Source organism: Ambystoma mexicanum, chromosome 11, assembly GCF_040938575.1.
Source record: "Ambystoma mexicanum isolate Mex_15411 chromosome 11, UKY_AmexF1_1, whole genome shotgun sequence".
NCBI classification, from domain to species: Eukaryota; Metazoa; Chordata; class Amphibia; order Caudata; family Ambystomatidae; genus Ambystoma; species Ambystoma mexicanum.
This window is the reverse complement of record NC_090934.1, coordinates 1,360,263,292-1,360,288,597: the sequence shown is the minus strand read 5'-3', so window position 1 is coordinate 1,360,288,597 and position 25,306 is coordinate 1,360,263,292. Positions and strand designations below refer to the sequence as shown.

The window sequence follows — 25,306 nt, the reverse complement described above, 5'->3', positions numbered from 1 at the left end:
AACATGGAGGACTATGATGACTAATAGGAGGATCAGTGGTTTGCTAAAGGTTTTTAAATGTAAACTATAAAGCTATTAAAAGTTTTTGTTTTATAGTATCAGAGGTTGCCAGGTTTTGTATGGTGTTTCTTGTTAGGACAATTTCTCTAAAGTCTATCTGTGGTAAGACCTTACAAGACTATCCCTTGGGCAATACAGAACTCCAATTCTTCGTATAGGCCTGTACCATTTAAGGTACTTGTAGCTGGCAGAGCAGCCAGGCTTATCTTCAGATGGAGGAAAGGCTGTAGGAAGGTACAAAGAATGTGTAGCATACACATAGGCCGAGGAAACACTTACACACTCTAGAGTTATATAAGTGCTGGGCGTCTCACAGGTGAAGGGAATTTGGCAGAGAAAAGAAAAATCTCCCTAACACTCATCCGGACAGGAGAATCTAATCCATCCCTGGGTGGATCTCTTGTTGCAGTTGGTTAAACCTACTGTAGAGTCCATCAGCATCTTTCTATGACTACTCTGATTTAGTCTGATATGTTTTAGTCTTAGCATTAACAAGCTATAGGACATACAATAGTTATTGGGAATTTATTTTGTCCTTTTATGAAAGGGGTTCTGGCCTAACAGACCCTCAGGAGGTGTTTCTTCTCCTGAAACTAGTCTAGGCTTTTTAAGAGGACACTCTGTAACATGCCCTAATAATACATCCACCTCACCGGCAGGAACAGGTAGGGTCTCAGGTCTCATTTTAGAATATCTAGTTGTTAGGCATGGTTTAGGCTCCCATTTTCGCTTCAATTTGTGTTTGCCTTGTTTAGAGATTTCTCCCTTTACAATAGGACTTTTAGTTGGATCTTTTATAGTAGATCATACATTCTTAGAGTTATCTTCAAGATTGGAGATCCTACGCTCCCAGAAATCATACACATTTCTCCTATGTGAATAGGTTGGGTCACAGGCTTTATGAAAGGAGGGCTAGAGGAAGAGTTAGTTGTTGTCTTTCTCTTTCTTGTAGGTTTGGAGAGGTTTTCAGGCCTAGGGGTTTTTCCTAGGGTTTTTTTTTCTCTTGGCACTCTCAACCAATGAAGGAGGAGAGTTGAATCTCTCTCCTAAAATAGGTTTTGGGTTATTGACAGAAATACCTAACTTAGTCATTGGGTTGAACCACCTCCACTGGCATAGCCAGAATCTTCAGTCTGTGAACTGACACAAATTGTTATCTTCTGTTCAGCTTCTTGGACTTTATAAATTGCAGACTCAATTAGACACAGAGATGACCATAGACCTGCAATCGCTTGGCCCAGTAAAGGTTTGGAATCGGCTAACTCAACACTGATGATACTGTTAAACCAGGAAAGATACGGCCAAGCTTGATAAACAGACCTAACTCCACACTAGACCCAGAATGTTTCTGTGAGAACTGAACCTCTAAAATTGGGAGAAAAGGTTACCTCGGCAGGCACTGGAAGGTACTTAGGAACAGGGGACCTCCTCCAATTGCACAGATACTCACACATACTAATATGCTAACGCTCTCCTCGGCACCAACAAACAATACAATGCAGCTATACCCCTTGAATAATTCGGCTTAGCTGCACGCATTCTTGCACACCTCAAGGTTTACCTCAACAGTCTTTAGAACGCAGCTACCCTCCATGAAAAATTGGCCTATCTGCACACATACTCTCATGACAAGCTCCAACTCCGCCAGAATGCAGCTACCCCCAAGTCAAATCGGCCTTGCTGCACACATACTACTGATCTCATAAAACCTTCACACCACTCTTAGCATTAGAATGCAGCTAGTGTGAGAAACCTGAGGGTATTCTCACTTCTACTCCCCTGGCATCCTCTATGCAGGTGGGCAGGGAAAGGCCATCGCTTTTGGATCCTGACCCTGGGGGCGGACATGTGAGGCAGGATCACCTGGGTGCAGAATCATTGGGGATTGAGAGTGGGATGCCTTCAGGCGAGACATGGTATCCCCCTTATCCTAATGTCAACCAATTTAGTCCTCCCCCAACCTTTAAGGATTATTGTAGGTCAACTCCCCTTCTTTCCTCACTTGGGACATACTCTTCCCACTTTGGTACTGAAACAAGGAAGAGACAGCCAAAAGTAATAAACACCACATATTCTCACAATTCTGGTACTAAGGCAAGGAAGAAGCAACTACGAGTAATGAACACCACTCACTTTCAACACTTAGGTGCGGGGATGAAGATGATGCATGAAAGGTATGAGGGTCAGGCAGGGTCTCTTAATCAGAGTCAGGCAAAATTGACTGGTGGAATACACCTGTAGCCTATTGAAGGTTCACGGGTGAATAAAAGGACAAGGCATGCAGGAGTAGCAAAGAGAAACCGGGGGAACTTGGATAGAGACTATTTTGAAACCCAGGAAATCTGGAGGCAGCCATGGTGGATTTCAAGATGAGATACCGGCAGACATTCCCAAATTAAGGACGTCTCCCTTATGAAGAAGAAAGCCTCCTGCATGAAGAGGTACCAAGCGGAGCTGCCGCAAGGCATAAACGCCAGGAATGCTGCACCCGGCCTCACTGAGGCTCTAAGTTCGCCAACACCGACCAAACTCCTGCCCTGCGCAAGCAGGGCTTGCAGAAGCTGAAGCAGTGACCAGAAAGATTTGCTAAAGGAAGACGCTTATAACCAGTGAGTGCTGGGAAAACTACCCAGAGACCGGGCGCTCTAGAAGGGTTACACAGGTTGTAAACAGTGCAGAGGGAATGCATACTGGCATTACAAGTGGAACAGTGAAGTTAAATGAAGAAGTGAAAGGCAGTTAGCGCAAAAAAGCATAAATTGCTAATATTCAATATATTGAATACCGAATTGAATGAAAAGCACCAACTGCTAATATTGAACACTGAATTTAATGAAAAAGCATAAACTGCTAATATTGAAATCTGAATTGAATGAAACCAGCAAACTTGCTAATATTGAATACCGAATTGAATGAAAGTAACAAAGCTGTTAATATTGAATACTGAACTGAATGAAAACAGCAAACTGCTGACATTGAATACCAAATTGAATGAAAGCAACACATTTGCTAATCTTAATGAACAAACTGAATGAAAAGCAAATCTGCCAATATTCAACTGATGTTTAATCATGTACTGAATGAAAACAAGATACTATAATTGAATCAAATACTGTAACTGCAGAGTTGAAATCAAGTCTGAGAAACAGTCTTTGAAACTGCCTTTGAGAAACTACTTGTTTATTGAATATTTATACTGCTCAAAGGAAAATCAAGATTCCTGGTTGCATGACCTGTAAAGGGTGGACCGTGGGATCCAACAACTGCGCCAAGACCAGATAACTCCTATACGCTAACAAGGAAATCGACTATTGTATCAAGAGGAAGACTACTATTGATGCATAAAAGCCATGGGGAAGGGAGCCCTGAGCTATGAAGAATAGTTTGAATTGAGAACAAAGACAAAGCTTCAAGATATTTCTTTTTGTGACAGCTTTTGACATTGGACATAGGGAAGAGAAACTGTAATGAACTTGGGGAAGGTTATCCTGACCTTTGAACAGGTGTGGAACTGTATAACCTTAAATCCCAGAGAAGGTGACTTGCACATTGGGGTGAACATTTTGGGATTTAAGGAGAAGAAGCTGAAGATTAAGCTTGAGCTGGAAATAGCTCAGTACTTTACTTTTGAAACACTGTTTAGTTTGTGGTTGACATCCCTACACATTGTTTTGATGCTAGTTGTGAGGGCAAGTTTCGGTTTTGTACACAGACAGACTGAAGTTGAATGTACTGACACAGACTATCCTTAGTTTCGTTGGGTAGAGAAATCCCACATTAGCATAGGGCAAGTTAGGCCTCACACCATCCTGACATTTAAGTTAATACAAGTATTTTCATTATATTGAATCAGTTGTCTGTGTCTCCTTCCATGATGCCAGCCTAACTCTACCCACCATAAATATTCAGCCTGGATGCACACATACAGAGTGCATCCAAGCACAACTTACTGGACTACTCTCTCCACTGACCTGAACTACGGTCCCCAAGGGCGTTCAACCCACAGCGCTTTGAGATCACAACAATGGTAAAAAGGCGCTATACAAATGCCCAATAACATAATTTAAAATAACTAATTGATACAGATTAAAAAATTCAGATTGACAGATTTAAAATCAGATAAAGTGTTCTTAATAGTGATGCTACCAATCGTGTTGCACTGCCATGTACACCAGGCCCTGCCCCTCTCTCTCTCTCTCGATCTCTCGACTAGTAGTGTCTGTGAGTTGTGTTTTTGCAGTCCCACGAACATCAATTTGCACTGCTACTTGTTCTGCCTTGTGCTACTATAGTCTCCTGGAAGTCATGCATCATCCAGCAGGACACACCTAGACAGCCTATAGTGCTATGAGGCTATACCGATGACAGATCAATGTTCTACAAACATGATATTAACACAGAGGGGAGTCCCCCAGATAAACCATTTTGGAACAAATTTGATGACCTAGCTCCAATTACCACTAGGTCACATTCCGTAAGTTGTATGCATCACCTCACAAAATGAAAATTACACAGTGTACCAAATTTTTCATTTAATAAACATTTTTTCATAGTTTTATTTCGTAGGCCATAGGTCCTACGTACACCAATCATAAAAGACACCACAGAAAGACATGTATCAATGTGGAAAGTCTATAAAATGCATCTATTGACAATTTCATGATATAGTCATAAAAACACAGATGACACCGCCAGGGTTATGTATACCAGAGCCAAGCGGGCACATATTCTAACTTACTGGCCCTATCTGGCTAACAAGTCACAGATATGCTCTGTATGGCAGTGTCACCCAATCCCAGGTCTGGGATGTGTGTGTTTTGGTCAGACGCAATTTTATGTGCCATGTCTAATTAGTTTTAGCATTGTTATTGGGTGACACTGCCATACAGAGCATATCAATAGTGTAAGCCTGTACTCCCATATATTCCCACAGACAACAATACTTTGCAAGGCCAAGTTCAAAGACAATCTTCATTAAGAAGGCATGGGTGATGAGATATTTTGGGCTAATTGGGTGGGGAGGTAAAGTCAAGTCCACCTGGGTCTGAGCTCACATGCTGCTTAGTGAACTGAATGTTCCAGACATGGCACAAGCATGCCAACCAATTATAAGCATGCCAACCAATTATAGAAGGCTGTATAACGAAGGGCCTTATATTTTGAGAGCAAATGATATATTGTGTACTTAACAGTGTTGAAGATGACATGTTTTAGAGGTAGGCATAAGTTGTCCACCTGAAAATAGATAGCCAATCACAATCCCAGCCCTTATACAAAGTATACTTAGATGTTCCCCTTGAACGTATCACAATCCCTTGTAGGTTTTTCTTATTTGCCACGTAGTATGACGTCACGTCTGACGTATTTTCTGCATGTACGGATGTTTTTATGAGAAAAGAGCTCGAGCGAACGTCTGTTGATTTTCGTTGTAACTCCCTGTTTTAGATAATTGTTAATAAATCAGTACCTTTGCCATCTTCCTGAGTAGGTTTGATTATTTGGTGTCAGAGTTATTCTGCATCCGCATCCAGTGCATGCACGATACCCAAAGCGCCATATGCTCAACGTCACGCTAGTGCGTGATTACTTTCGTTGTCCAATTCTCTGATGGACTTCCTCCTTAAACATTGTACACTGCTGAATGTTGTATGGCTGATTAACAACAAATAGTATTTTATGTAATGTTTATTACCTCGGGTTTGCCACTTCTAAGTGCTATGCATAACAGGTGACACTGTTACCAAATGTACTGTTTGCCAATTTATCTACTTGTCATGATTTGAACATGTACACTACTGGCTTGACAGCAAGGAGCAATCAACCCACTGTGCTATCTGATTGAGGGCTTTTTAAAGCTATGCGTTCATTGGCCTGTGGTGTTGGGCCACATAATCTTAAAACCTTTTTGCTTTAACAATACCAGCTGGATCCCAGCAGCACACTGATGTCTGCATAAAGAAGGCATTTGTAGTCACTAATGTACTGTAGTGTAAGTGGTGTTTTACAGCGCCCTTCTGCCACTATTGGTGGCCTCGCTGAGCTTTATGTGCATGAAGCATTGCACCAATTCACACCTTCTGGGCTGGCCTGGTTTCTGATCACAACATGGACGTCGGCGCATTTTGTCATGCTACAGATGGTGGGAAAATGTTCTTTTTTTGCTTTTCAGCAGGATTGTGTGCTGTGTCTTATTCAAAGAAAGTGCTCAATTTTAGTTATTTTACTCCACATTTTTTATTTTACTCCATATTCTGTAAATATTGAAAATGGTGCCCGTGCTTCAATCTTTCATAAACATTGGAAACATATCAGCACCGGTGGTGCTTCTGAACCCAACCATTGCAAAAAAAGTGTTCATGAACCAGCAACAGTGGCCCGGTCATAATATGCAACATTTATTGTTTCTGCCATTTTGGTCAGTCACTGTCACATGCCGGTACTGTAATTTTGCATGTGCTCAACCTTACAGAATTCCATAAAGAGCAACTCATGCTCATTCCTAAAAGGGCAGCTGGACAGATCCCCAGGTGTGAAATGACTCCCTCCACTTCAAAATCCTGCGTCCAACTCAGATCAAGGGAGGGCGGGTCAAAGGAACGTACGCGCCCTACCGACGTCATATATCTGAGATCAGAAGGCGAAAATCTCTTCAAAATCCCCAAATTCTATAAACAGAGGAAGGCAGTAAAACCTTTGCTACTGTGGCCTCTAAATACTGGAACCACCTACACAGGACTTCCTGCATGAAACCCACCACATCAGATTTAAAAGGGATACTGTCTGCAGGGTCCTAGCCTGAGGCCCCGTGACAGACCGCATGCAAGACACCAGGTGAGTGATAAAGACCCCCGGTCCATCAGATCGCATTAACCGCACCTTCACCACCTGATATTCTATGATATACTCTACAATTAGGGGAAAGGTGAGGAGAGGGGTTTGATACTGGGCCTGATTCATGGAATTTTTAGCACAGTGCAAAGTGACTTTGCGCTGCCAACAAACAGCCTGATTCACAGAGCGGTGCAAAGTGTACTTTTGCCATGTTCAGGTTGGGTATTCCTGATGCGCATTCATCACATAGATCAGATATTTAGCACCTTTTTTACTAATGATCAGTATTAGATGGGAAATGCAAAACTGTCATTTCGCATTACAGCACCTTCAGAACCGTGGACTTAGTGGTAACGCATTTTGGAGATCTGCATTTGCACCGCCACAGGAAAATGTTATCTTTCGTGCCCAGCTTGGGAGAACTGCAAGGTTCAGAGTCAAAAACTCCCATTTTCCAAAGTGAGAGAGCATCGCCCCCCTGCCGCCCCCCACCCGCTGAAAAAAAAAAGATTGATACAGCTCCTCCCCAGCGGGAAGCCATGAATTTAAAACAGTTCAACCAAATTACCATAGGTTGGTGGTCCCGTTCTGTCAAAATGGCAGGTTCACCGAGCGCTGCTCTAGTAGTTTGAACCTTTCGATAATGTATTGCGCTTTGGGGAGCTCTCCTGCCTTTCTGGGGTTCGCGTTGCTGTTCAGAGTAAACACGCAGCTTGGTTGGTGACAATTATTCGAGGGTCGCATTTTCCCGCTTCCCCTTCACCGAATACTCTAAAAAGAGGCTGTGAACAAAAGAACTGGTGTGGGTGAATTTGACCAATACGCTATGATTCAAATTGCGCTGATAGAGGTCAGGGGCCAGATTATCAAAGTTTTCCACTGGTGCAAAAAAAGGGGATTAAGTGAGTTTAGCCTCGATTTTACTGCTTAGATAATTGGGAATGGAGCAAAGAGATTCAGCCCCGATTTGTATTATCGAAACATGTTTTCGCAAGAGCAAGAGGAAAACAGACTCTTTTATTTACTACGTTTGATGAGTAACATGAAAAGAACTGTAAACAGATTTCTTTTTATGTTATGCAGCAAATATAGTACAAAACAGTATTATTTATTTTTGCCCCAGTAGAAATATTTTTAGATAATATTATCAAAGCATTTGCTCTCTTTTTAGAACTTGTGCATATGTTGGATAATATGGCCTCTGCGTAGATTTGACTTGCCGAACTGCACATTCGATTGTGGCGTAAATTACAGGGCTAAAGTAGAGGGAACACGCCTACTTTTTTCAGAGGGTGGACTCAGACCCCCTCCCCCCCATCTAACATGACAATTATTGAACATCCTCTTTGGATTTATGAACTAAAGCCAACCTCAGGGATCACACCACAGTCGTCAGGTTTTCAGGCCGAACACTTCACCACTGCACTAAATAACCTGATGGAAAAGAGCAAACAACTGAAGGTGAAATGTCCCATTTCGGTACTGCAAGTTCCAGGGAAAACGTTTGGATAGGTTCTCGCAGTTTAAAATATGCACACCTTTTAACGTTTTCAAAAACACTGTTAGAATAAAATATCCTCTCTTGTTTGTGTGTGTGTGTTGATTTTATGAAAGGGAAATGCCATTCATCCCGTGCAATGTGGGTGGTTATGCAAAGGCAATTGAATGAAATGTGCAAATGTCACCTCAATATGCTAATTTCTGGTGACGTCACATCCCATTGCGTTTTTTGATGAGAATGCTGAGGGCAGTCAAAACAGGTTTTAGTCGCCAAGTTCACCGCAAGGTCACGCCGGTAATGGGATTCTTAAACTCCCTCCAAGATTACTAGTCCGTGACTGAGGATGAGGTTGGGAAATTGAGCTGCGTCGTAAATGTGTTCATTTACCAGCGCATCTCAATCTATCATCTAAATTAAATGGTGCATTTTTAAGACGATTGCAATGTAATATTTTGCTGACCCCACGCACCACACCAATTAAGCAGAGATTTCGAAAATCAGATGGAGCTTCTTTTTTTCCCTCCCTCCTCTGCTTTGTTTTGTAAGCATAACTCATTTAAAGATATAAATATATGTTTTCTTTTTTGTTTTGTAGTTCAGTCTCCAAGTCCTCATACGGCCGCCTCAGCTTGTCAGGATACCGGTTGCCATTTTGTGTCGAGCGGAAGACCGAAAGATACGCGGAAAACTAATCTGCAGTTAAAGCCGAAAGCCTTGCACAACCTCTCCAAAGAGCGGCCTCACTCGCTAGTGGATCTGAAGGCCTACAAGGACACAAAAATCTTGGTAGCTAAGTTTTTAGAACATTCCAACTGCAACCTGCCTCCGGAAGTGCGGCACGTAGTGAACAGTATAAAATCCGTAATCAAATCCGATGAAAGACACATGGAGGAAGCGATCTTCAGTGCCAATGTAATAGACCAGGTATCGTATGAAATAGCACGGAAAAGTCCATTTGGCACTTCCCTTTGTTTTGATATTTGTTTGATTTCTTTGTTTTGAGTTTTTGGTTTGTGTTTTTTCCTATTGCATAAAAATGAAAAAAATAGGAGTTCAAAGAGCTCATGACTTAATTAAAATACATCTAGACCTGTTCCCCTATAATAGGTAAACACAAACCAAAAACTCTATCATCATGGTCATATACAAATACATAATCGCATTTTCATCAAAACATTTAATCTAAGATACATTCAGCCTATTTTCCAGACTTTCATGCTGTCTAAAAGGGAGAATGGTCATATATAAATTGGATGAATGCATACAAAATCCAGAAAGAAAGCCCTTTGAATATGACATTATCTAGAGCACACCGGGGCCTGTAGCTTTCTTTGTTTTATGAAGAAATTCCCAAAACCGAATCTACCCTGAAGGCTAACTTCCTTCTTTCCAATTTGAGGCAATATGTAAGAGTACAACCAGGGCAGCTTTACAAAATATGAACTAAAGCCCGGGGACCCCCGGATCACCAACCGTTGGGGGACCCCGAGATCACCAACTGCGTGACATTCCAATTCAGATGGCTGCTGAAACATAAGCGGAACCTAGATAGCAAGACCCAAATATTAATTAGCTCTGGCTAGAAAATACACATATGGATTAAATTAGCAGATGTTTCTTTGCACGCAGGAAGATGGTTCACCTGCTTAGTAAAAATCCTGCACAATCTTTCTTAAAGGAGTGTAAAGAAGCCAAAGCAGTAACGTATGGTGATGCTGATGGGAATGCCCAGTACAGACTGGGGAAGCTGAATTAAAGCCCTGACTTACCTTGGCTCTAAGATCAACGTGAGGTTCCACTAGTCTAGGAACCCAACCAACAATTTGTTCTACTCCAGATTGGGACAAAAACACCATCTGCTGCAAGTAGCCAAGACCTCATTCCATGGAGACAATGACATCATTGTCACCCAACTCCAATCCCAGGTCTAGACAGGACCAGGAGTACAATCTTGACATTGGCCCAGCCACCAGCAATGACACTATTGTCTTTGATGAATATCCGGGAGCCTTTCTTTTTGTTTATTCACTAGCTTAGGGATGGGGTTTGGACCTCCGATCCCCAGAAGTGTGGATACAACTAGAGAAGTACTTTGGATTTCACACTTGTCCAGCTGGCCTATATTCCTGCCCTAGGCAATGGCTACACTGCTCTCATTCTTTACAGGTCTCAAGCGGGTGCCTTGGCCATCCTCCTCTGCTTCTTTGCAACTATTGAGCTTCATCTCCAAATTCTCATTAGATTCATTTCCCAGGACCCGCTCGACCAACTCAATCCACACTACCAAGGGGCTCACAATCCCATTCTCATACTGTGGTTGATTGCAAGCATTAATGGATCCAGGACCTAATTGGTGGGCCCATTCCCTGCCAGTTGTGTTCATTGTGATTGGTTCTTAGTAGGCAGCTCCTCTTCCCCTTGTTTGTACATGTGTTACCTCATGTGTGTCCTACTCTATCACATGTGCATACTTTGACGCAGCTTAGGGGACCAAGGCTTAAAAGGTGGATGCTGCCATCTTAGAGTCATTGGTAACTGGAGGGATAGCCCACCAACGGCAGAACAATGGGCTGGTAATACTTGGTTAACAAAGGGGGTCTGTTCTGATGTGTAACGTTTTGGGGGCGGGGCTACTTATTGACTCTAGTAGGCCCAGGTAATTTCTATTGTGTCCAAGGAAATACAAAAACACTGTAAATGTGAAGATGTACAAGAGGTAGTTCAGACAAAAATAGATATCATATATACAGCTTGTAAATTTATTTTGCTGCTGGATGCATTTAGTAGTCATGCATCAGTATTATTAATAAAGAGCTGTTTGTAACGAGAGCAAACAGAAATACAAAACAAATTTTCATTCAGAGATACTGGGTGTGCAGGGAGGTTAGATCAAAGTCTTAGCCCTGCCCTCACACCATTGTAATGGCCAAATAAATTGACAGAATGCAGTAATAAAACAAAAAAGTAACCACCACCACTAGTGACAAGTGATTAGCATGTGTTCAATGCAAGACAACCCAAAACAAAAGCATTAAATGGGGAAATTCTTGGTTGTCTGTAGCCAGGCTGGAGGGTGACCTAACATGTGGTCGATGTCTAGATTTAGATCAAAAGGATTTTGGGACCAGGAGAGGTATGTAGATGTTGGTCCTTAAAGGGATGGTCTATTAAAAAATTTTGTTTAAAAAATAGATAGGCAACATAAAAAAAAATATTAGCATTCTCCGTTTTAAAACTTCCTATGTAAAATTTTGAGCTATTCAAGCTCAAAATTTGCAAAAGCAAGCACATGGGCGCAGCCATTTTGTGAAATGGAGGCCCTCCTGTGCTGGCTTTTGCTTTTGCGGCACTAATGAAGGAAAAGCCAGCCAGCTGTAGTAAACAAAGGCTACCGCTGGGTGGCTTTCCCTTCATTAGTGCTGTACGCAGAGGACGGGGACCGGAGACCAGAGCAGGAAAGCTGCAGCTGAATCTCGGTAAGTGCTATTTATTTTTTTTACAAAAAATAAGCACTAGCTGCGGTTTTTTTTCTACGTTTTCCGGGCTGGAGGAGCCCGGAAAACTTAGAAATAAAACTGCAGCTTTAAAAACGTTGTATTTATGTTTGCGGTCACTTTTGAAGCGACCGCAAACATAAATACAACGTTATTGTGTTGGAAAACGCTGCGGTTTTTCTTTCCAAGTTTCTCAGGCTCCTCTGGCTCTGAGGAGCCTGAGAAACTTGGAAAGAAAAACCGCAGCATTTTCCAACACAACCGCGTTGTTTCTGCCTGAATCTGCTTTACCATTTGGGGCTCTCGGCCTCCCCAAGGAGAGCCCAAGAGCCCCAAATGGTAAAGCAGATTCAGGCAGAAACAACGCGGCATTGCGGAAAACAACCGCATTGTTTCTGCCTGAATCTGCTTTTCCATTTGGGGCTCTCGGGCTCCCTGGGAGCACCGGAGACCCAAAGTCATAGCCACAGCAGGCAGAAACTTCACACGGTTGTGTTGGAAAACGCTGCGGTTTTCTTTCCAAGTTTCTCAGGCTCCTCCGAGCCGGAGGAGCCTGAGAAACTTGGAAAGAAAAACCGCAGCGTTTTCCAACACAATAACGTTGTATTTATGTTTGCGGTCGCTTCAAAAGCGACCGCAAACATAAATACAACGTTTTTAAAGCTGCGGTTTTATTTCTAAGTTTTCCGGGCTCCTCCAGCCCGGAAAACTTAGAAAAAAAAACGCAGCTAGTGCTTATTTTTTGTAAAAAAAATAAATAGCTCTTACCGAGATTCAGCTGCAGCTTTCCTGCTCTGGTCTCCGGTCCCCGTCCTCCACCTACAGCACTAATGAAGGGAAAGCCACCCAGCGGTAGCCTTTGTTTACTACAGCTGGCTGGCTTTTCCTTCATTAGTGCCGCAAAAGCAAAAGCCAGCACAGGAAGGCCTCCATTTCACAAAATGGCTGCGCCCCTGTGCTTGCTTTTGCGAATTCTGAGCTTGAATGGCTCAAAATTTTACATAGGAAGTTTTAAAACGGAGAATGATAGTATTTATTTTTTTATGTTGCCTATCTATTTTTTAAATACAAAATTTTACTAGACCATCCCTTTAAGACGTTTCGGCTAGTAGCCTTCATCTTGGGCCTGGAATAGGTCTCCCTAGGATAGAGATATGGGGACACTATTAAGGCTGCAATGCTGCATGATTCTGTGGCAGGCTGTGAAAGGCTACAGGAGTCAAAAAAATATACATATAGTACAGGGTAAGTGTTCAGTTGCAGCTAATACAGGCTGAGATATAGTGACTATGGTGCGTGAGAATGGCGGGTGCTCACCTTGCTGGGTATTTGCTGTGTATATTTTTTTGACTCCTGTAGCCTTTCACAGCCTGCCACTAGCGCCTAGAAGCTCACTTAACCCTGCACCTTATTCGTCTCGGGTGCCACAAGCAATCCACAGAATCATGCAGCATTGCAGCCCCCAAGGTCAGTTCCGTATCTCCCTTGCCCCTGATTTTATTGTGGTGTACCATATTCTTGTAACAGATTGTGTTTTTAAACCAACAGTTTTTAACCCCTGATTCAGACACTAATAGTGTCCCCATATCTCTATCCTAGGGAGACCTATTCCAGGCCCAAGATGAAGGCTACTAGCCGAAACGTCTTAAGGACCAACATCTACATACCTCTCCTGGTCCCAAAATCCTTTTGATCTAAATCTAGACGTCGACCACATGTTAGGTCACCCTCCAGCCTGGCTACAGACAACCAAGAATTTCCCCATTTAATGCTTTTGTTTTGGGTTGTCTTGCATTGAACACATGCTAATCACTTGTCACTAGTGGTGGTGGTTACTTTTTTGTTTTATTACTGCATTCTGTCAATTTATTTGGCCATTACAATGGTGTGAGGGCAGGGGTAAGACTGTGATCTAACCTCCCTGCACACCCAGTATCTCTGAATGAAAATTTGTTTTGTATTTCTGTTTGCTCTCGTTACAAACAGCTCTTTATTAATAATACTGATGCATGACTACTAAATGCATCCAGCAGCAAAATAAATTTACAAGCTGTATATATGATATCTATTTTTGTCTGAACTATTTCTTGTACATCTTCACATTTACAGTGTTTTTGTATTTCCTTGGACACAATAGAAATTACCTAGGCCTACTAGAGTCAATAAGTAGCCCCGCCCCCAAAACGTTACACGTCAGAACAGACCCCCTTTGTTAACCAAGCCATCTTAGAGTCAGGCTGACCCAAGTTGTTGTCTGGCCACCTGAATCGGTGTTGGCTCCAGAGTTGCTCTCCCCGCACTCTTGTGTCTCTGAGCATCTATATCTTGTGGTTTGCAGCTTGTGAACAGGTCTTACCATTGTCACATCTCCTCCCGTCTTCAGGAATCAAGTTCTGAAATGTCTGTGAACGTCTGTCCCCACGGGGGATCTCCAGACCTCAGAACAACCTGTTCAAGATTCCAGGCCCAAGGTGAGGTCTCCCACATCTGGCAAGTTTCCATTTGTGCTGCTGGCATGCACAAAGAGTTTACAACCCATACACACTGCTGTTGTACATTTCTGAATGTTATTTTTATGTACTGGTACTTTTCCCCTGTGGAATCTGTCAAGGTGTATCTTCCCTCTTGTCTTGGGCCATTCAAGTACTTCTACCTGGGCTAGTGATCTCTGGGTGCCCCAACACGAAGGCCTAGAGGAACTCTGAGGGCTCCCCCATTTACTACCTCCAGGGATCACATATAGGGCGACTGTCTTATACTGACAACAGAGCCCTTAATCCCTCCATACTAGTGACCAAGCAGGTGGCTTCATCACAGACCCCATACCCTAATTCATTCAATGCAGTAAAGAATCATTTTAAGCTGTACATATCCATAATTCATTGAACGGGAAAATAACCAATCCTCTCTGCATTCAGTAATAGGCCACCATTACTTTATCTCATATTGACATGATGAAGTTGTAACTTTATAAAAGATAATCTCCAGATACTTATAGGTACCTACCGACTTTAGGGTGTTTCCTTTAGGGTACATTTTATAAGGGGCTTCTCCGCAGCTTGCTAATGCACACAATGCTTAGTATCTGTCACTATTCAGTTTTAGTTCAGTCTTCTCCATGAATTCGCTCATGACTTAGTCACAGTATTTTTCTTTTATATAAGCTCAATTTAAGCCAGGAAGGTCTTCTTTGCACAAAGGTTAGAAAAATGCCTTTTGAAAATTTTAGTTTTATCTAATTTTAAGGGCTTCATTACGGGTGAGTCGGTCTGGTAAAAATGGCCAAAAAAATGCAGGTACTACCAGCTGCAGCATTTTTAACGGACCAGCCCACTCTGAACCTGCCGGGAGTTCAGGCCCCTACCGGCAGAGAAATGACTAAATCACCAGCAGCGTTAACAACGGTGCCAGTGATTTAGTAGTTCCCATCCATAACTCCATGGGTTGGGAAATTACTGCTGTTGCCGGAACGTGTAATATACCGGTAACACCGGGATATCATGCACTGGTAACGGTAAGGCGAGTTTCACAGTAAGCCGCCGGCAGTGCAGGCAGGGGTTACCGGCAAACTCGTAATTAGGGACATGACTGCACAACAGAGTTCCACTCCTGAAAACCATTGTTGCAGCTAGCAAACTTGTTTTCTAGTCTTCATAGAATATATAGGTTTAAGAGTTACAAATCTGATGGAAGCTTTATTTTGACCTTGTACGGGTCAAAGGTCACCTTTACTGTGTAATTGTGTTTGTGCACCAAAAATATTATACAGAGGATCTGACCTAACGCATTTTTTACTCTCTCACGCTAATCTATTTGCAGGTGATTACAAGCTCCAGACAGAACACGCACCCCTCTAGAAAGAGACTTCAAGAGGACCTTCACCTGCAGAGCTGCGGGGCCCTGAGTTCCCCCGTTGCCTTCCTACGCAGGAACCGTATTATGCTCAGTTTGGAACAAGACCGACCGCACAGTTTAGTTGGCGTTTGTCGGGAGACCATTCTATGACCAGCGAAGTAAGAGGAAGAGGTCCTGTTCACCAGTATGCACGTGTCTGTGCGCAGGAAGTGGATCCGTGCTCTAGAACTTTGCGGACGGTGTCCCGTTTGGCCGAACAAGACCGTCGAACGAGCAAGAAAGAGTGTCTTCCTTGCGGAACTCCTTCCTCGACTGCTCCTTAAAAGGGATCATGCTTCTATGAATGTAAACCAATGTTGGCAAAAACAAAAGGAGACTTCCTTGTTACTGGCAGCCTTTCACAAGCCGGACACATGTAATTTATTATTTGAATGATGATTCTTTTGCTGCTGAAATGTGGATTTCTTGAAACATGTTCTTCGAGTAACATGAACTACGATACAACTGAAAGTTGTATTATCTGACGGTACCTCAAGGTGTTTTAAATATGATCAGTGTTTTAAATAAAAACAAGTTTTGGAAAAGTCAGGAGTCCTGATTAATTGCGGAATAGCTGGATGTTTTCTAGGAAGGCTTCTGTGGAAGGATTTTAGGGAGAATGTATGTTGGAAGGTAAAAAGAAAGGCTGTACACATAATGGCCGATAGCGAATTGTGCATCCTCTTTTCAATAACATGATGAATCTGAGCCCTAGCTGCAGTATTTCTGCTTCATGTCATAGTTTCAGGCCCCACTAGCTGTACCCGGCACATCATACCCTGATCTTGCACTCCCTCTTCCTCTCCCTCCAGCCACTCTCTCTCGCTTTCTATGTGGGCGTGAGTTGCATGGTCATGTATTTTATTGTATTGCAGTTGTCATTTATATAGCGCCTTTTACCATTATTATAGTCTCAATGCACTAGTGGTGGGAATGCCCTCGGGGACCGAAGTGCAGAATGTTGGAGATCATGATATGATTAGAATGTGTGAGTGAATTTGGCCACCATAAAGCTTAGCAGGTCTTGCCAGGCTCCTGTAGCAAGCAACCCACGAGGTCAGGCATGTGGATGGGGCTGAGAGGGGTCAGGAGATGGTGTGAGTGCTAGAGACACTCTATGGGTCCAGCTGGCACGAATATGTCATACTTCTTTGATGCTGACTGATGTCATAGGCATTGAGGTATAGTCTGGTGTAAGTAGGCAGAACAATTATGTGACCAGCGAGACCAAATTTGTCGTAGTCCTTGCTGTATTCTGATGTGTGCGGGTAGCCATGCCTGAGACCAGTGTCCACCGGAGTGGTGCCTTTATACATAACTAGAAACTCAGATGGAGGTTTGCTGTGAGTGCACCCGATTGGGTAGTGTAATCGTCTGTGATTCTTGCGGCTGCGCTACATAGTTAACACCAGGCTATGCTTCACAAATTGCCACTAGTAGAGCACAGGCTATTCTTTCTAGCTCTTCCATGTGGAGAGCTTGGCAAAGATAGTGTGCGCCCACTAAACCTTCACAGTTGTTAAATTTACCATTTACTAACCCTATAGTTCATCCTAGCGCAATACCTGGCCACCCCTCACGTCCTTCCAGTGCAGTTCAGAGCAAGTTCCCGATTGCGTTCTGGAGCAATGCAAGAGAAACTTTGGGGCCGGCATGATAGTGCAGGGAGTAAGATACGCCCTGCCAGTCTCTGATCGCTCCTGGGAGAGAAACTGGTTCTATGTCATTTTCTCAATATTTGTAGGTCGGCTAACAAAAAGACCAATTTTTATTTGGCCGATTTTACACGGCCTACAAAAATTGAAAAAAAGGACATTTATTCGACCTCTACCCTCTCTTATGGCATTTGCTCAAAATCTGGTGGTTTCCCCCCCGAATGTCCCCCCTTGGCCCCCGCCACCTCCCGCCCCTCCCAAGACTCCCCCCACCATAACACACACAAAAACGTACACAAACATGGACACCTAACACACACACACATAAACACACACACAAATGTACCCATTCTCCCTGTGTTGAGGCTGCTTCCGGGACCTGGCGTGCCTGTCAGCACCTGCGCACACATGTGTGCATCTCAGGGGCTGACAGTTCGATTTAGAAAGACCGCTCTGTGCAGTCGCAGAGCAGTCTTTCTAAATCAGTCTTTTTTCCTTTTGGAAAAAAGAAAAAGGTCTTTTGACCTAGTACTGCAAAATTATACCAGGTGGGAAATGCTTACAATAATTCCTACTCCTTAGAACCACTGGGAGTGAAATTAACACAATGCCAGTTCTTACACAAAGCATACCTCTGAGCGCAGAGATAGACTAAATAGAATGCAAATTTGGCAAAGCAATGAGAACCCATTAGATTTAACTGTGGCAGAACTGTGAGAAACCAGGTAGATTAAGTGTTAGTTGAGCAATGAATAGCACGTAGATTTAACCTTGGCAGTCCAATCAAAACCACTTACATTTAAACTTTACCAGTGCAATGAACGACCACTTTGATTCAAAATGTTGGCAGTGCAATGAAAAACCACTTAGATTCAAACTTTGGCAGTGCAATGAAAAACTACTTACACAATGAGGCTAGATGCAAGTAGGTATAAGATATGAGTTAATAAGAGTGGTCGGGGGTTTACTGGAGTACAATAATGGCTGTACTCCCCACCCACATCACACGTACCTTATCAGTCGGTGTATATTGTCTGCATCAGGCATTGCAGGCAAACACTGAGTGGAGATTCTCAGTAGGGAGCTGCCCTTTGCCTCTAACCCTTACCCAATGGATGCCTGGGTAAAGCTGCCTGATGGGACTTGGTAAAGAGGGCTGGCTCCTAAAGCAAGCATTGTATATCCAGTACCAAGGGGGCGGGAGTTGAGAGGGAGCAAGCACAGCTAGGAACTGAATAAGGGAGCGAGGGTCGGGTGAAATCAGTTGAAGCTCCGAGCAGGTGGGATTAATTAAATAATAAAACACAGGGAGCGGGTGGAATTAAATAAATAATAAAACACAGAAGTGGGCGGAATTAAATAAATAATAAAACCTGGGGCTCTGGTGGAATTGAATAAATAATAAAGTGTGGATAAAGTGTGGTGCAGGCAGGATTGAATAAATGATCAAATAAAAGTGGTGAGCTTGCGGGAAAAGCCACTTACCCTAAAACCAGGCACACAGAGTGCAATTGGACCCTCTGCCACGCTGGTTGTGGGCTAAAAGATCCTTTGGGGCATGCTGTTCCCATTCAGTGCTTGCTTCCTGAAGCAAGCATCCAATCCCGTACCAAGTGGGCGGGAGTTGGAAGGGAGGAGGCACAGCCAGGAACTGAATAAGGGGGCGAGGATCTGGTGAAATCAGGTGAAGCTGTGAGTGGGTGGGATTAAATAAATAATAAAACACTGGAAGCAGGTGGAATTAAATAAAAAATGAAACCAGGGGAACGGGTGGATTTCAATAAATAATAAAACATGGGGAGCGGGCGGACGGGCGGGACAGGCAGGTTACCCTAAAATCAGGCCCACATTTGCAAGAGCCACCCCAGCCATTGCTGACAACTGCATGACCACAGAAAAAAACAGATACTTTAGTTTTTTTTTGTGCAAAAGCAGCTATTCAAATCCTATCGTTGCAAATTGACTCTTTAAAAAACAAAGTACAATGTCCATTTCTAATCTACCAATATATAGAACATTACACTTGTTTTACTGAGCAGAGCACAGTATCAAAACCGAGAAATGTGCATGTACACTTTCTCTGGTAGAATGGTACCATTACAAGATGTACAGTCTGGTCCACTCATATTGTATTCTTTCAAAACATCCCTATGAGAAAGGGGAAGGGTACAAAAACCCATCATTGAGGGTTCTAGCATGCCTCGCATAAAATCACAGAGCAGTTTGAGAACAGAAGAAGGACCGCAGATGCTAATGTTTGATAAATACGTATCTGCTGAAAGGGTTATATGCCTCAATTGCTAAGTATATAATGCACACTGGGCGTGATGCCTATTTCCTCTTCACAACACTAATATTACCATTAATAAGTATTTAATATTAAACTATACATACTCGTACTAATTTGGACAGCCTCACGATTTGGATGTGAGGACAGAATGGATATGTGATCAGTCACTCAAGTCGCACCCAAGCCTTTTCCAGATATAATGGGCTTTATTACAGGTTTGCCGGACCGGAAACAAGGGTGCCGGTAAGCTCACCGGCGCCCTTGTTTCCGGACCGGCAAAATACGTGTTTGCCTGGTGTGGCCGCTCGGCCCGACGGGTCTGCCCTGCCGGGTGCAGCAGCCACAGTAGGCAGACCGTTCACGGAAGTGCCGGCACTATTAACAACGGTGCCGGATCTTCCAAGTCCCCACTCCCATAGAGTCCTATGGGAATCTATGGCAATAGGGACTTACATTTTACTGGCAACTGACTTCCCGGGCCGCCAGACTTGTAATCCCCCAGTGGCACCGGGAAGCCAGGTGCTGGTAAAATATTAAGGGTCTGGTGGCAACCCACAAGTGGCACCGGCAGGGTTACCGCCAGACTCGCATTGAGGCCCAATACTTCCTTTCTGCGCATAGAATTGTAGCCTGCTCTCAGAGTGCGGATAACTGTGCACATGATCAGTTCCCAATGCACGAAAATACTACGAGAATTATATGTGAGTAGAATAGTCTGACTGCTGAGATACTCTTTCTAAATAAGTGGCCTCGGAGCCATCATGAACGCTATACAGACCAGAGATCAACGATGTATCCTCTTGAGGCTATTGCCTATGCCAGGAAAACAACTTAGTACGCAAACGACTATGTGCTCATGAACGCTACGCAGATCTTTTAAAGCGCCTCACTGCACCCATTAATCCCTCTCAGATTCTGGGCACTAACACTAATGCAACCAGGGTTGCCACTAACCCTCTTGCAGGTGATGCTCAGCCCACTTCAAATGTAATATTAATAAGCGCAAAGAATGTAACCCCAACCCTCAACTGTCCGCGGATATCTTTGATGGACTAATTAATGTTACTACCATTAATATGCAGCCTAGGTCTTTAATAATACTTTGAAGGTATCATTACTTAATACTAGGTCGGCTGTTAAACAGGTCACAGTAATAGCCGATCTATTACTTGTAGAAGATTTAGACATGATTTGGTTTTTTGCTACTTCCAATCATGCAGCCCAGCTAGCCACCCCACTTGGGCATAACATTGTTTGCACTGATAGCGCTGAAAGTGGAGGAGCGGGGGTTGCAGTTATCATGAAAGATTGCTTCAACATTCATACTCTTGCTCCCAATGCTCTTGACTGCTGCAATTACAGACTGACGATACTGCTTCTATCAGTATCCTCATTCTATATTGGCCACCCTCTATTCTACCTATGTTTGAGGAACACATTCTAGCACTTATTGCAGGATTTTCCAAATCTAACAGCCCAGCCATTATATTAGGAGACTTTAATCTTTGGGATCACCTCAGCAAAGACCATCATGCAGCATCTTTATCCCCTGCCCTCCAGGCAATTGGTTTTAACCAAATTGTTAGTGAACCTAGATACAAAGCAGGGCATGCTATGGATTGGATATTGATCCACAAAATTCAGAACGCAACTCCTAAAGTTGTCCCCGGCCCATGGGCTGATCACAATCTCACTATCTCGCCTGTTCCAAGCCGTGTTTCTGTGGCATCTAACAACTTGGCCAAACTCTTTAAAATCTTCAAGGAGCTGGCCAATCTTGCTGCAGTCATTACCTCTCCTGTCCCTTCCCAGACCCTCTGCACAGCCCTGGCCTCTCATTTCAACACTAAAACCCAGGACATCCTGTCCACCCTCTCGGTTCCTCCTTCCTCTCCCTCCACCCTCTCCTCTTCCTCCGGCCCCCTGCTGCCACACCCCTCCCTTCTCTGACCTTCCTCTCTTCTCCCCTGATGAGGTTTCAAGACAAGTCCGATCTATGAAAGCCTCATCAAAACAGGTTCTTCTCTCTTCTTCTAAAACCTTCAATGACTACATTGACACCCTCGCTCCAGCCTTGGCCGACTTCTGCAACCACTCTTTTGCCACTGGAACTTTCCCCTCCCACTGAAGCACTCTCGTGTGCACCCTCTTCTCAAGCAACTCTCAGCTGACACCTCCCTTCTGGCTAACTATCGCCCGATCTCTATTACTCCTTTCCTGGACTCTTGGAAAAGCTGGCCATCTCCCAGCTTAATCTTCACACTGAATCTGTCGGTTGCCTCCATGACCATCAGTCTGTCTTTAGCCCTGCCAGAAGCACAGAAACTGCTCTCCGAAACATCCATGAAGACATGCTCTCTAACCTTGATTCTAATCTCCCCTCTGTCCTCATCCTTCTTGATCTCCCTTCTACCTTTGACACAGTCAACCATGCCATCCTTCTCAACCGACTCTGTGATAACCTGGGTATCACTTATCAGGCTCTGGCCTAGCTGACTTCGTTGCTCTCTGACTGACCCTCCCAGGTCCAACTTGGTTCCTTCCTCTCCTCCATTTCTTTCTCCACCTGCTGAATCCCCGGGGGTCTAACCGTTCTCCCTGGTTGTTCAACCAATACCTGGCACCTCTCGCCCTCCGCATTGCCGCTCTCTGCTCCAGTTTCCAGTGCTATGCAGATGACACCCAGCTTGCCTTCAGGCTCCCCTCCTCCGCCTCTTCTCCCACTCTCATCCCAGATTGTCTGACTTCAATCCAGGAGTGGTGCCACCAATGACCTCTGCCTAAATGCAAGCAAGACGGAGGTCCTCCTCATCGGCACACCTGCATCCCTCTTTCCTGCCACTGTCTGGCCGTCCTACCTTGGCCCTCCTCCTGCTCCCACCTCCGAGGCTGAGAACCTCAGGGTTATCTTTGACTCCTCTCTCTCCTTCTCTCCTCATATTTCTGATGTCACTAAGAAGTCAAACTACCAACTGCACCTTCTCAGAAGTATTCTTCCTTTCCTCTCCTTCCGCCAGAAGCTCACTGTCTCCAGAGATCTGGTTCTCTCTAGGCTTGACTACTGTAATAGCATCCTTTTAAATCTGCGTGCCACTACACTCCGCCCTCTGCAATTCACCCAGAACAGGACTGTGAGACTTGTCCTTGGCCTCAAGCCCAGGGATCATATCCCTCCAGCACTGAAATACCTCCATTGGCTCCCAGTAGCTGCAAGGATCAAGTTCAAGACCCTTTGCATTGTCCACAAAGCCTACTGGGGCCTTGGACTTTAATATCTCCAGATTTCTCTTCTGAAGTATCTTCCTACTTGAGCATGTTGCTCTTCCACCTCCAACTCCTTGAGGGTCAAGCGTTTTTCCAAGCAACGAGTTGGGGGCAGATCTCTCTCTTCGGCTGGCACCTCCCTCTGGAACAGCCTACTTGTCTCTCTGAAACTGGAGCTGAACCATCTCCGGTTCCGGAAGCAGCTCAAGACTTTCCTCTTTGCTTCTGCCTTCTCTCGTCCTCTTCCTGTCCTGTACTGCACTGGCTACCTGGCCAACCTCTGAACCACGGGCCAAGGTTCCTGCCCCCCCTCCCAGTTACACACCTGCACTGCCCCTGGCAACCTTGTACTCGGGGCTGTATCTGCAACCCTACAACCTCACCCTTACTTGCACTTATCTTTCACCTGCTCCTGCACTTAACCCTTGCACTGCTGCCTGCTGGTTGCACTTATTGTTCCATTATCTGATCCTATGTCATGCACTTACTCCTCCTCCCCTTCCCCTGGAACTTTTCCACTTCCCTCCGCCCTGCACTTGCGCAATCTCAATGTCACTGGGCCTAGTAAGATCACTGTCTTGTTCCCTTTTGTTCCCCTCCCCCAACTCGTCGTGCATTCAAACACTTGTGTATAGGTGCGATATAAATAAAATATCATATCATATCAACCTTTGATCTTGGATTGCAAGCTCCACACAAAAAGGTAATGAAAAACTCTAGATTTAAAATTAGAGCAAGAAACCTTCAGAGGGTGATTCCAGAAGCCTTCACTGAGCTAGCCATCCCAATGTTCTTAAATGCCCCACAAACGCAGGCGACACACTCCCTCGTTGGTAACTTTATGCACATCACTGCTAAAGTATCAATAAACAGGCCACACTTGTTGACAAAACTATTAAAACTGAGGCCCGTAGCAAAACCTGGTTTTCGACAGATGTCATGAATTGCAGAAAAACAAGAGATTGCAAGAAAGGTTATGGAGGAAGAATCCTTCTCCTAACAGCCTCACCAAATATAAAACTGCTGCTGCAGACTACAAAAAATCCATTATTGTTGAAAAAAAAGGATACCTACAATGCCAGAATATCCAAGGCTAGTTCTGATAAAAAAAGAGCTATTCCAGATTTTGAAAGAGTTGGAGCATGTCCGCATATTGCTGGCTAACCAAGCAATGCTTGGTGAAAAACAATTAAAGATGGTTTCCTTTCAAAAATATAATCCCATCAAGATGCTATTAATATCCACCACCTAGATCTCTGTAATCATGATCTTATTCATGTTCCGATACACTTCCCATTTTTTCCCTCAACCCCTCACCAAAGATGAACTCATCAGCATTGTCACTGGGTCTAAGCCTACTGCCTGTGCTGGTGACATTTGTCCAGCCACCGTTATTAAGGGATCTATAAAGTGTCTTGCCCCCGCTATCACCAACATTATCAACCCTTCCTTTTCTACCACTGTAGCTCCTCAATGTTTAAAAGAGGTGTATATCACACAAGTGCTTAAGAAGGCCACCCTTGATCCAGAGGATGTGGGTAATTATCGCCCCATCACAACGGTTCCTTTCTTATTGAAGGTTCTCGATAAGGCTGTCAACCACAGCTACAAACACATATCAGTGAAAGCAACCTATTGGTACACACCAGTCTGGTTTCCATGCTGTGTTTGGCACTGAGACTGCGATGCTGAACTTGAGAGATCGTTTGGTTGAATTTGTTGAAAATGGTAAAGTCGCTTTGCTCATGCTTTTAGATCTTTCTGCAGCTTTCGATTTAGTCAATCACTAGCTTTTGCATGAGAGGTTCGGTAGACTTACCAAGGGCTCTGATCACACAGTTGCATGGATGGCCACCTTTTTGAGTCCAGGATCAGCCACGGTTGACAAAGGAGGTTTCCAGGCTCAGACTGAGGTTTTGCCATGTGGCGTCCCTCAGGGCGCCTGCCTTTCTCCATCACTTTTTAATGTTTACATTATCCCGCTCTTTGACCTGCTGGGCGGGGTCGGCATAAAATATACTAGTTACGCTGATGATACTCAGCTCGTCTTTGAACTCACAGGTGACTATGATCTTGACACTGCTAATGTCAATAGAGTATACAACCTCATCCAAAACTCGATGGTTGGTAAATCTCTTGCCCTTAACAATAATAAAACTGAGATGATGCTCGTAGGGTCAGACCAACGGCTACAAAAAAGGATGTAAAATACAGCCATCTGAGAATAGCCAATTGTTCGAGTCAAGTAAGCTCCCATGTGAAAACACTATGAGTCCTGCTTGATTCCAGGCTTGATATAAAGAAATGTGTTCTGCAG

General features: G+C 43.9%; 1 protein-coding gene across 1 annotated transcript in view; it reads left to right on the top strand.

Annotated features, from left to right (window-relative positions):
- The window catches only part of ENTREP2 (endosomal transmembrane epsin interactor 2), a 1,566,028-nt gene extending 1,549,703 nt beyond the window's left edge, over positions 1–16,325 (top strand). Inside the window, exons 10-11 of the mRNA XM_069624928.1 lie at positions 8,988–9,316; positions 15,706–16,325. Coding sequence (XP_069481029.1) covers positions 8,988–9,316; positions 15,706–15,891 — 515 coding nt within the window. The 3' untranslated portion in view covers positions 15,892–16,325. The remainder of the gene's footprint in view (positions 1–8,987; positions 9,317–15,705) is intronic.
- The last annotated feature ends 8,981 nt before the right edge of the window (positions 16,326–25,306 follow it).